Source organism: Oncorhynchus keta, chromosome 23, assembly GCF_023373465.1.
Source record: "Oncorhynchus keta strain PuntledgeMale-10-30-2019 chromosome 23, Oket_V2, whole genome shotgun sequence".
Taxonomy (NCBI): domain Eukaryota; kingdom Metazoa; phylum Chordata; class Actinopteri; order Salmoniformes; family Salmonidae; genus Oncorhynchus; species Oncorhynchus keta.
In genome coordinates this window covers 39,898,272-39,911,262 of record NC_068443.1, presented here as the reverse complement: position 1 = coordinate 39,911,262, position 12,991 = coordinate 39,898,272, and the positions used below count along the sequence as shown (strand labels likewise).

At 41.0% G+C, this 12,991-nt stretch overlaps 1 protein-coding gene across 1 annotated transcript; it reads right to left on the bottom strand.

Annotated features, from left to right (window-relative positions):
- Positions 1–3,292: 3,292 nt before the first annotated feature.
- Positions 3,293–12,991, bottom strand: LOC118401712 (sterile alpha motif domain-containing protein 7-like). The gene is made up of 6 exons (XM_035799291.2): positions 12,881–12,991; positions 12,263–12,587; positions 11,335–11,975; positions 11,064–11,185; positions 6,458–6,568; positions 3,293–6,255 (listed from the first exon to the last, which is right to left on the bottom strand). The coding sequence occupies exons 1-6, from the start codon at positions 12,981–12,983 to the stop codon at positions 6,007–6,009; spliced, it is 1,551 nt and encodes a 516-aa protein (XP_035655184.2). The 5' UTR covers positions 12,984–12,991; the 3' UTR covers positions 3,293–6,006.

Below are 12,991 nucleotides of genomic sequence, written 5' to 3'. Positions count from 1 at the left end.
AAAATTATATTCGTTAGGGTTTTACAACGGACTACATCTTAAAGTTGTATTGCTGCCACCTACTGTTCGGGATGAAAATAAAAGATCACAAAAGACAAAAAATGTGTGGATAAAAATAATCATACTGACTACCAGAAAGTCACTCAATATTCTCCTTGCCTCTACTGTTAAAATGAATAATCCATGTCTGATCCCTACACAGGCTCAGGAGCCTGGGGAGAGGGGGGGGCACATCTTCCGTTGCATATAACCCTTGCAACTCTTCCACTGTGAATTCCTGATGCCCCAGATACTTTCCTGCCGCAGCCACAATGATGGGCCATTTCTTTGACTTCCTTGCTACTTGATCCGTGTAGTTTCACATTTGCAAATGAATGGCACAAAATCCACTTTATTTACATACAGCATGTCTGGTTCTCTTACATGCGTAGGGAGGTATTCATTATCAAAAACAATAGCACTGACAAACTTTCTTCCATTCCTCCATTCACTATGCAATGGGCCTAACCACACCTGGAATTCTCATTGCAAGGATTTCCTCCTTTATTTCCACTAACACCCCAGAGATGACTCCTTTAACAGGTGCCCTACTCAAGAGTTCGAAGCATGACACTTCAGGTGGTCCTTGTCCGACATACACTTATCATCCCCCTTCAGTTTTCAACAATTTCTTATTTTTCATTCCCTTCTTTGATACTACCGTTCTCCATTCCTCTTCTCTAACTCCACTCGACTCGCTTCTCATTTCACTCTCGACATCCACTTCCGCCATGATCCTCCTTGACCCAGCAAAATGGATCAAAGCACTACATTCCCACATACCCAAGATTATTTTTTTTCAACAACAGACCCTTCTTCAAAAAATGTAATCGAATTAAACACCTTGTAGTAATAATGTTTAAATCCAATATATGGCTACTGTGATGTGTTTTAAAAATAGCCTTACCACTTTATCTCAAAAGGATAAAGAGTGTTCATTCTAATCTAGATACACTGGAGGCTTACTGAATCATTTTAGATCATGTGTAGCTATCTAGAAATTATTTATATAATTGATTTTCAGTGTCCATTGCTACATCAAAATTGAGTAACAACTGTCCCCGTAGTGACCAGGAATGTTCCTGATTTTTTAGTGCAAAAGTTGTGATTTGATAGGCTTTGTTGTGAAATTAAAATCAATAATTCATATTCAATCATAAAAAGGGGCAATATTCATTGGAACATTTTTTTTTACTAAAACAAAATGAATGCATTAGCATTTAAATAATACTCTTTAATCTTTCCCAAACAGGTTCTACATTTCATTGGCTGGTTGGTGTCACGCCTGCTCCCGTCCCCCTCCCTGGCGCTCGAGGGCGCCAGGCTACCCTTCTTTACATGCACCTGTCACCATCATTATGCTCAACAGCACTCATTGGACTCACCTGGACTCCTTCACGTTGTTGATTACCCCCTGTATATCTGTTTGTTCCTCGGTGGTGTTCCCTGTGTCCGCATTAGTTGTTGTTGTGTTCCTGTCCAGACGCTGTTCCTGTTCCTTTTCGTGTCCGTCAGCTATTAAAACTTCCATCCCTGTACCTGCTTCTCATCTCTTGCATTGATTCTTACAGTTGTTTTTTTGACAAATCAGACCAGCTCGGAAAAAAATCTAATGCGAAAAGATCTGATGTGATTGGTCAAAAGACCAATTATTGGAAACAATATCAGAATTTGGCTGCTGTGTGGATGCCACCGTCGGAAGTAGTCACTGCCTGCATCGGCAAAATGGCAGCGACTTGCACAGCGCTGTAGTTGGTAGTGATGTTACTTTTAATACCAGAGCTCCGGGGCATGTGGTGAAATCGCTAAGAAGTTTACTTCGAAGCAGTGTGCCGAAGCAGTGTGCTTTTATCACTTTGTCAGAAGAACGTGAGCAATGACGTCCGAAGCTTTGTTTTTTTCAACAACCACCTGATTGGTTTTGTATTGGTTTCAGTAGAAGATAAAAAAGGCTACTCTTTGCACGCGCTACAGCGTGTGGGACGTCATCTATAATAATTTGGTTGCTCTAAATTCTTTTGACCAGCAGGTGCCACTAGTGTACACTGTGTTGATGAAAGCCTTGAGTAATGTACTATTTTCGACACAATTGTCCAAAAAAAAAAAAAAAAAAAAAAAGAAAATCTCAATGCTTCAGGAAGCTTAGTTTCCCCATCACTACTGGTTGGTCTGCACTGCAACGCTGCTCAATGAACAAAGGAATGTTTGACGGGAAAGAGGGGCCGAGCACTGAAAGTTATTCTAATTTTCACAATCTACATGGGAGGTGTGAATTGCAGGCTGTTACCAGGTAGAAGGCACATTAGCCTAGCCATTAGCCCAAACAAAGAAAACAAAATCAAATCAAAGTTTGTCACGTGCGCCGAATACAACAGATGTAGACCTTTACAGTGAAATGCTTACTTACAGGCTCTATCCAAAAGTGCAAAAAAGGTATTAGGTGAACAATAGGTAATTAAATAAATAAAAACAGTAAAAAAACAGTGAAGAATAACAGTAGCGAGGCTATATACAGTAGCGAGGCTACATACAGGCACCGGTTAGTCGGGCTGATTGAGGTCGTATGTACATGTAGATATGGTTAAAGTGACTATGCATATATGATGAACAGAGAGTTGAAAGTTGATACATGTGCATCCAGGTATACTTTTGTGGCTGAGTCAACTTATTATTTATAACATAATTTCACATGATTTAATGCATGTTATTAAAGCCCCCATGCAGTCTTTGTTTACTGGATGTCTAATAATGTCTGTGTGTTTGGGTAAGTCCAAAACATATTTTTTAATCATTTATTTCGCTGAGCCTCCTTTGGCCTTTGAAATGCTCAGTCTAATCTTGTGGGCTTTAGAAAACAAATGTAAATATATTTACATACACAGCCCTGATTGGTTGAAAGGATGATCTAGAGCCCACCCCCTTAACCAGAGGAACAGTCATTAGTCTATTATATTCAGATCACATTGTGACATGAGGTGGACCAAAAGTTCCATCCCATCTGAACAGGCTGAAAATCCAGGCATTTTTTTCATAATTTTCACAATTTCAGAACGTTATTTCGAACTCACTAGCTAGGTTTCCATCCAATTGGTGACAGATTTTCATGCATATACTCTAAAATCCACATGAAAACAATATGTGCATTTTCCCACCTGATAAAAGGGATAAAAGGCTGTGTGTATATGATGTAGTGCACATAAATACATTTTGCGGTTCAATTCCCATGTACCGAATATAGAAAATACAAGTCAAATATGTTTCCATCGCATTTTTTACTTCACTGATGATGGTTCTCACAAAACACTTTTCCGTTACAGTATATAGCAAGTGTGTCCACTCTGGGATTGGTGTAACGACTGTTTGAAGACGAGGACCAAGATGCAGCGTGGTACGTGTTCATTTTTATTAAACTGAACACTGAAATAACAAAGAGAACAAACAAAACTGTTCTGTCTGGCGCAGACACAAAAACAGAAAATAACTACCCACAAAACACAGGTGGGAAAAAGCTACCTAAGTATGGTTCTCAATCAGAGACAACAATAGGCAGCTGCCTCTGATTGAGAACCACACCCGGCCAAACACACAGAAATAAAAAACATAGAACACAAAACATAGAATGCCCTACCCAACTCACGCCCTGACCAAACCAAAATAGAGACATAAAAAGGATCTCTAAGGTCAGGGCGTGACAATTGGCACATGCTCTCTAGCCGACAGCTCACAGATACAGTGCTAGTATAGCCTACATGATGAGATTATTATGGACAAAAGAGTGAGATTATTTTATTTGTCAAACGCAGCCAAGCATCGATGATCATTTCACCAGAATAATACCCTCGATATTTATGGGAAAGGAGCATCAAGCTCATCACCTTGCACTTTCACCAGCCTATGAAGTTCATCATCAGTTATTTAATCTGTATCCTAATAAACTGCATGCTTTCCTGACGAGTTGTAGTGGGAGGACCACACATGTCATCGTGCAAATCCAATTTTACTTTGATATGAAGGTTATTCTATCAATATGTGTGCATAAAAGCGTTTCCACCTAAACTTCTCACATAATTCATTTTACAGACACAAAAAGATCCCACCTTGTCTAGTGTATTTTGTTATGTCGACATTTGGAAAGTTTACTGACAAATTGTATGTTTCCGTCATAAACATTTCTATCCGACATGTACTTTACTCACGTTAAATGGTTGGATGGAAACCTGGTTATAAGTGTTGAAATATCATTAAAAAAAAACAGGAAAATCACGTATTTAACTGCACTGCTCCTTGTGTGCTTTGTAAACTTTAACACGTGAAACAAAACATTGAATCATTTTCAGACAAGAGGAAATATTTTGACTGCTATGTTAAACAATTGTAGTAATGGTTGCTTTGGTTGTCAACAGCCTTGTGGCTATTGTAGTCTTTTTACTGTAGAAAAACAAGAGGCAGGCAGCATGCGAGGGAGGGCTACCTGCGCAGGCGCCTAGACAGTCTGGAGCTGACCCATGGGTTGTATTCCCTTGCTCAGACTTTGCTGACGCATTCCAGATCTTATAACGCCTGGATAGGTATTTTACGTATCAGCTAACGACATCATATGTTATAGCAATCTGGTTCCCAACAGCACAGTCAACCATTGGTTGATGCATGCAACTTCTGAGCAGGGGAATACAACCATGGTCTCCTGAATATGAAACAAGGTACACAAAAAAAAGTCCCAAACGTTTGAACTTAGAACTAAATACTGTACATACAAAACAATTCCATCATATTCTTTGCAGTTTAAACACTGTATGACACACACTAGAAAACTGAACCGAGCACGCCCCCATTCTCATCGACAGGGCTGTAGTGGAGCAGGTGAGAGCTTCAAGTTCCTTGGCGTCCACATCACCAACAAACTAACATGGTCCAAGCACATCAAGACAGTCGTGAAGAGGGCACAATAAAACCTATTCCCCCTCAGGAGACTGAAAATATTTGGCATGGGTCCTCAGATCCTCAAAAGGTTCAACAGCTGCACCATCGAGAGCATGTTGCATCATTGCCTGGTATGGCAACTGCTCGGCCTCCGACCGCAAGGCACTACAGAAGGTAGTGCATACAGCCCAGTAAATCACTGGGGCCAAGCTTCCTGCCATCCAGGACCTCTATACCAGGCGGTGTCAGAGGAAGGCCCGAAAAATTGTCAAAGACTCCAGCCACCCTAGTCATAGACTGTTCTCTCTGCTACTGCACGGTAAGCGGTACCAGAGCGCCAAGTCTAGGTCCAAGTGGCTCCTAAATAGCTTCCACCTTCAAGCCATAAGACTCCTGAACAGATAATCAAATGGCTACCCAGACTGGAATGCTGCTGCTACACTCTGTTATTTTGTATAGTCACTTTAATAACTCTACCTACATGTACATATTATCTTAATTACCTCGACACCTGCCCCCGCACATTGACTCTGTACCGGTACCCCTGTATATAGCCCCGCTATTGTTATTTACTGCTGCTCTTTAATTATTTGTTATTCTTATTCTTACGGTTTTTATAGGTATTTTCTAAAAACTGCATTGTTGGTTAAGGGCTTGTAAGTAAGCATTTCACTGTAATACCTGTTGTATTCGGCGCACGTAACAAATCAAATTTGATTTGATTTTAACACAATAGCCTGATGGATATGGTAAGCAGCTTAAAAACAGCTCTTAGGGCTGAAACACTTGCTGAATTCCAAATTGACCCCTACTTCCTACTACCTATGCACTTCCGACTGTTTGCAAGGATTGTACAGATGAAATTTACATTCCACCTTGCCAATCAGAGGGCAAGATGCATCCATTACTTATACCCACCCAATGCTTAAAGATCTACATTAAGTCCTTAGGGGGTTTGTGTCTATATGTACAGTATGTGGTAGGAGCTAGGGGTAGACTTGGAACTGAGTCACTGGCCCGAAGACTCGTACCCCCCTCACTGATCCCTCAGGCAGTTTCACTGCTGGCCGAGGGGGGAGAGGGGTTGTCAGTCTCTGGCAGGGGGTCTGTGGGTTTCCGGCCTTCCGGGTCTCTGGTGCAGGGGCTGCCCATCATCTCCACACTGTTACAGTATACAGGGGAGCTGATCTCTGACGATCTGTCTCCTCCTGCCTTCTCAGATGTGGCCTGTAGGGCAGCGGCAGCGGAGAGTGGGAGGCTCATCATGTAGAACATGCTGCCTAGCCGGCTCGAGACCTGGTGAGTGGGACAGAAAGAGCGATACCATGAGATATTCGAATAAGCAATGTGCTGATTTCATTATTACTCTTTTCCGAAAACGGTTGTGTGCAAGGTTATAGTAAATATAATCCATTGGAAATTAAATAGACAGCACTCCAGAAGATTTTGGTCTGCTGTCCGAATTTGTGAGACTAACTGTTTTTGATGGTTTGTATACCTGTGATCGTATCTTGAGTGCCGGGCCTAACTTCAGTCCCATCGTGTCCAGTAGATGGTCTTCTGTCAGGAATGGCAATGTCTCTCCATCTATCATGTGGTCCTTGAACGTCTGCAGGGAATAATCAGGTATGATGAGGAGTAGTATAGTAATGCATATCCATAAGACAATTTCCTTAAAGACAGACGCAGCAGTATGACAGCAATGCAACTTCCTGCTTACATAAATTATCAACAGAATTAAAATCTGCCAAGATGGCCTTTATATGCTCTTTTCCAAAGTTTGAATGCCTCAAGGTAGGGTGCAAATTGGAAAGAGTCAATGGTGGCAGTCCTGGCCAATTTGAATTCTGTTGTTGATTAACACTTAGTGTACACTTACACTTCAGTGTTGTGATGCAAAAATCCTAGCAAAATGCGTGGCACATAGAATTTAATAAGTATTGTCAGATATTATTCATCCGAATCAGACAGGTTTTTTACATGGACGATACATTGGAGATAATATAAGACAAGTACTGGAAACAATAGAACACTATGAAATATCGGGGACACCAGACCTGGTTTTCATAGCTGATTTTGTAAAGGCTTTTGATAAGGTACGACTGGAGTTTATATATAAATGCCTAGAATATTTCAATTTTGGGGAATCTCTTATAAAATGGTTTAAGGTTATGTATAGTAGCCCTAGGTGTAAAATAGTAAATAATGGCTACAGAAAGTTTTAAACTATCTAGAGGAGTAAAACAAGGTTGTCCACTATCGGCATATTTATTTATTATTGCCATCGAAATGTTAGCTGCAAAGATCAAACAATAATATTAAGGGATTAGAAATCCGTGGCCTAAAAACTAAGGTGTCATTGTACACTGATGATTCATGTTTTCTTTTAAAACCACAATTGGAGTCTCTCCACGGCCTCTTAGAGGATCTAGATACTTTTGCTATCCTCTCTGGATTAAAACCAAATTATGATAAATATACCATATTACGCATTTGATCACAAAAAAATGCAAATTTTACATTACCATGTAGTTTACCAATTAAATGGTCTGACGGAAATGTAGACATACTCTGTATACAAATCCCAAAGGAATGAAATGATCTCACTCCAATACATTTTTATAGAAAGTTAGCAAAAATAGATAAGATCTTGCTACCATGGAAAGGAAAATACCTGTCTATTTGTGGAAAAATCACCCTGATTAACTCTTTAGTCATATCACAGTTTACCTATTTGCTTATAGTTTTGACTACACCTAGTGACCTGCTTTTCATTTTTTTTTTTTTTAATATTCAATTTTATTTGGAACAGCAAACCAGATCAAATTAAAAGGGCCTATTTATATAACAAATATGAATTCGGTGGGCAGAAATGATTAAATATTAAAGCATTAGACCTCTCACTAAAGGCATCAGTCATACAAAAGTTATACTTAAATCCAAACTGGTTCTCTAGTCAATTGGTACGAATGTCTCATCCTATATTCAGGAAGGGCCTTTTTCCTTTTATTCAGATTACACCTGCTCACTGTCGGTTGTTTGAAAAGGAAATAATCTTCAAAATATCCATATTTTTTAAACAAGCCTTAGAAAGTTGGTTGCAATTTAATTTAATCCACCTGAAAGGACGGAACAAATAGTACAACAAATATTGTGGATTCAAATATACTAATTGATTAAAAAAACTGTTATTATCGAAGAAATGTTTAAAAAAGGGTATAATTTTAGTGAATGATATCAGAAATAGGACTGGTGGAGTTATGTCACACATGCAGCTAACACAGACATATGGAAATGTCTGCTCTACCCAAAATTACAACCAATTAATTGCAGCATTACCACAAAAATGGAAGAGGCAAGTAGAAGGGGGAAAAAGTAAGGAACTTGAATGTCGGCCCTGTATAAAAGAGCATAAATGGTTAAAGAAAAGTGTGATAAATAAAAACATATACCAATTTCATTTAAGGACCAAAAAACTGACAGCTGTGCCATATAAATTGCAAAATTGTTGGGAAGAGATTTTCGATGCACATGGTTTATGAATTGATACGCAAAACGCCAGATTCAAAACTTCAAATTTTCAATATAAATTACTATACAAAATTCTTGCAACTAATAGAATGTCATATATATGGGGGATACAATCTTCCCAGCTCTGCAGATTCATTAGATCATTAGATCATTTATTTTGGTTTTGTCCATATGTAGCTCATTTTTGGTCACAGGTCCAGGAATGGCTGAAGAATTGCAACATTTGCCTCGAACTAACACTACAGATAGCAATACTGGGTGATTTGAAAAGCCTTTGTCAATCAATCAATAATATAATTATTATTTTAGCAAAAATGTATTTTTAATTTACAATCTGTAGAAGCTATGAGAATAGGAAGGTTCAATTATTTTGTGAAGCATCACAGCACAGTTGAAAAATATATGGCAAGTAGAAATCCGAAATGGCTGATGTTGAGAGATAGATGGTAGGGGTTGAGTGGAGCTGAAGGGTGGGACTAATAACAAGATAAACAAGCATACGGGATCTGTAGAATGTATATAGGTTTGGAGCTTTTGTGAAATAGCATAGTTACAAATAGAAATCAAACTGGATGGACATCAGAAATAGAGGAAGGACTAAGAACAAACAAGAGAGAACTATTGTAAAGTAATTGGGGGATTGGTGGTAGGGTTTGCGGGGAATAATAATAAAGGTATATTCTTTAAAAAAGTATGTATGTCTATATAGGTATGTGTATGTATATATGTATATATACAGTGGGGCAAAAAAGTATTTAGTCAACCACCATTTGTGCAGGTTCTCCCACTTAAAAAGATGAGAGAGGCCTGTAATTTTCATTATAGGTACACTTCAACTATGACAGACAAAATTAAAGAAAAATGAAAAAAATCCAGAAAATCACATTGTAGGATTTTTAATGAATTAATTTGCAAATTATGGTGGAAAATAAGTATTTGATCACCTACAAACAAGCAAGATTTCTGGCTCTCACAGACCTGTAACTTCTTCTTTAAGAGGCTCCTCTGTCCTCCACTCGTTACCTGTATTAATGGCAGCTGTTTGAACTTGTTATCAGTATAAAAGACACCTGTCCACAACCTCAAACAGTCACACTCCAAACTCCACTATGGCCAAGACCAAAGAGCTGTCAAAGGACACCAGAAACAAAATTGTAGACCTGCACCATGCTGGGAAGACTGAATCTGCAATAGGTAAGCAGCTTGGTTTGAAGAAATCAACTGTGGGAGCAATTATTAGGAAATGGAAGACATACAAGACCACTGATAATCTCCCTCGATCTGGGGCTCCACGCAAGATCTCACCCCGTGGGGTCAAAATGATCACAAGAACGGTGAGTAAAAATCCCAGAACCACATGGGGGGACCTAGTGAATGACCTGCAGAGAGCTGGGACCAGAGTAACAAAGCCTACTATCAGTAACACACTACGCCGCCAGGGAATTAAATCCTGTAGTGCCAAACGTGTCCCCCTGCTAAAGCCAGTACATATCCAGGCCCGTCTGAAGTTTGCTAGAGAGCATTTGGATGATCCAGAAGAAGATTGGGAGAATGTCATATGGTCAGATGAAACCAAAATGTAACTTTTTTGTAAAAACTCAACTCGTCGTGTTTGGAGGACAAAGAATGCTGAGGTGCATCCAAAGAACACCATACCCACATCATGCGTTCGGGCTGTTTTCTGCAAAGGGACCAGGATGACTGATTCGTGTAAAGGAAAGAATGAATGGGGCCATGTATCGTGAGATTTTGAGTGAAAACCTCCTTCCATCAGCAAGGGCATTGAAGATGAAACGTGGCTGGGTCTTTCAGCATGATAATGATCCCAAACACACCGCCCGGGCAACGAAGGAGTGGCTTCGTAAGAAGCATTTCAAGGTCCTGGAGTGACCTAGCCAGTCCCAAATCTCAACCCCATAGAAAATCTTTGGAGGGAGTTGAAAGTTTGTGTTGCCTAGCAACAGTCCCAAAACATCACTGCTCTAGAGGAGATCTGCATGGAGGAATGGGCCAAAATACCAGCAACAGTGTGTGAAAACCTTGTGAAGACTTACAGAAAACATTTGACCTCTGTCATTGCCAACAAAGGGTATATAACAAAGTATTGAGATAAACTTTTGTTATTGACCAAATACTTATTTTCCACCATAATTTGCAAATACATTCATTAAAAACCCTACAATGTGATTTTCTGGATTTATTTTTCTCATTTTGTCCGTCATAGTTGAAGTGTACCTATGATGAAAATTACAGGCCTCTCTCATCTTTTTAAGTGGGAGAACTTGCACAATTGGTGGCTGACTAAATACTTTTTTTGCCCCACTGTATATGCATGCGTGTATGGATATATACATTTACCCAAATATGGGGGATTGGAAATGATGCAGACAATTATATTGGAAGCAACATTCTTTCCAGCAATATTAAGCTGATCCACTAAACACTTAGTGTACAAAACATTAGGAACACCTTAATATTGAGTTGCTATGTCAGTCTATGTCATGGATAGATGAGTATATATTTGTAAGCCCGAAAACACTTGTGTTTGATAATTATTAGGAAATGACACCAACCTGAGCATATTCAGAGCAGCTGGGCATGTTTTTGATGAAGATATACACGTCATTCACTGTCCACTTCCTAAGGTCTTCAACAGAGGACATATTTTGTCCGTTAAGAAAGAGATTGGGTGGCCCTGATCAAAACAAAAGACAAAACATAAGGCTCACATCGGCTCACATCTGTCACATCTGTCCTTGTTCATATACATTATAGAAATCAAAGACAGCAGCATAACCCCTGAATGGTTTGATCAAAACAAGACTGTAGAAAGTAGACACTCACCAGGAGGGAACATGTAAGGCATGCCTGGGATAGGTCCACTGGCGGAGGGATACTGGAACGCAGCGCATTGACTGGGCCTGTCTTTGTCGCTGGCGCCACTGTTGCAGTTGGTGACGTCAGGGCAGCCATCTTGACTGTTTATGCAGGCTTTTCGCAGGCCCTGCGCCGTCTCCTTGTAGCTCTTTCTGCCATTCGACGAGAGCTCTGTGTCCATTTTGGCTTGATGTTGTTTGCCGACTGCCTCCCCTCCCATGTCCATTTTCCCCTCTGCCTCTTTCTCATCTCCAGAGGCACCCCCGGGACTCTGCTCCACGCTCTTGTCCTCCGATTGGCCCTTGTGTCCAGACGCATGGCTCTCTGCACTCTTGTGATTGGTTGCCCTGCGACCAGCCCTGCGGCCCCTCTCCCTCTGCAGCGTGCTGATTGGTGGATAGGGGCTGGAGGACATCAGGAGGTTGTTGGCCTGCATTTCCTCCAGGGTGGTACGGTGGACAAAGAAGTCGTGGCCGTCTGGGAGGCGCTGGCGCCCCCGGAGTGCCATAGCGTTGGACTGGTACATCATGGGCGCATCCATACCCATCAGACCCTTCTGATGGGCGTTCTCCATCTCCTTCTGGTGGAGGATGGCATTCATCTCCATCCTGAAAAACAACCAATGCACACCAATCAGACACAATACATCAAGACATAACAAAATAAACCAGTTAGATATAAATATACACCAACAGGACATAACAATAACAAGGCTCTGTATATATTCAAATCGTATCTGCCAACTGCACTGTAACATAGTGTATAGAACAGACCCTTGGTATCAGGTTGAAGGGGGCTATAAAAGGAAGGCTGGGATATCCAAAGCCCTATAGTCCATGACGTGTACTTTAACAAGCCACGTGACAAGCAGCTGCAGGTCAATGTCAGACAATACCTGGCGATATTCTGCTTGTGGATGAGCTCCTGTCGCCGGGCAACTGTCTCCATGGGCTCTGAGGGCATGAAACTGTAACCAACTCCAGGGAAGCCCCTGACAGAAATTCCAGGGTGTGGGGGCATGGGCGGACCCAGGTGACCCCCAATGTGCATCTGCCTGGCCTCGGAAGATACCATCTCCGAGGGTGGAACTAGCTCTCGTTCCATGAAGCGAGGCTCAAACTGGGTGGGCACCCCCTGTATCCTCTGCTGTCCTTGGGCCAGGATCTGAGGAGCCATGGCTATCTGGTTCCTCATCATCATCTCTTGCCTCTGACATAGCTCTGAAACGCAACACAGTAAACACAATGTTAGATGTGTTACAAGTCTACAGAACTAGGGCCGTACTGACTACTAAGTTTCTACTGACTATGTGACTTGACCAGGAAAAGCTCTGGGCCCCAGTAATTAATTTGGTTAAGGAAAAGTTCCTGACTCCAAGATTGTAAAGCATAAAAATATAGAGTGCATTTTCTAAGCAAGGCTAAGGATTTGCAAGCTAATACCTATGGCTTTAACACAGCAGACTAACAAAGTCTTGAAGCATACAGATTCAAACCAGATGGGTCAGCCTTACCTCCAGCAGACATGCCGTTGACCAGGCGGTACCAATGTTTCTCGTCCAGAGCCCCCTGCTCCCCCATCACTGACATCTTCCTCAGCTGCTCCCTTGGGGTCATGACCCGAC

Coding starts and splice junctions, on each gene's coding strand:
- LOC118401712 (XM_035799291.2), bottom strand. CDS start 12,983: ATGACCCCAAGGGAGCAGCTGAGGAAGATGTCAGTGATGGGGGAGCAG. Junction 12,588..12,880: donor CAACGGCATGTCTGCTGGAG/GTAAGGCTGACC, acceptor GTTGCGTTTCAG/AGCTATGTCAGAGGCAAGAG. Junction 6,569..11,063: donor GCTGCTCTGAATATGCTCAG/GTTGGTGTCATT, acceptor TATTCCCTGCAG/ACGTTCAAGGACCACATGAT.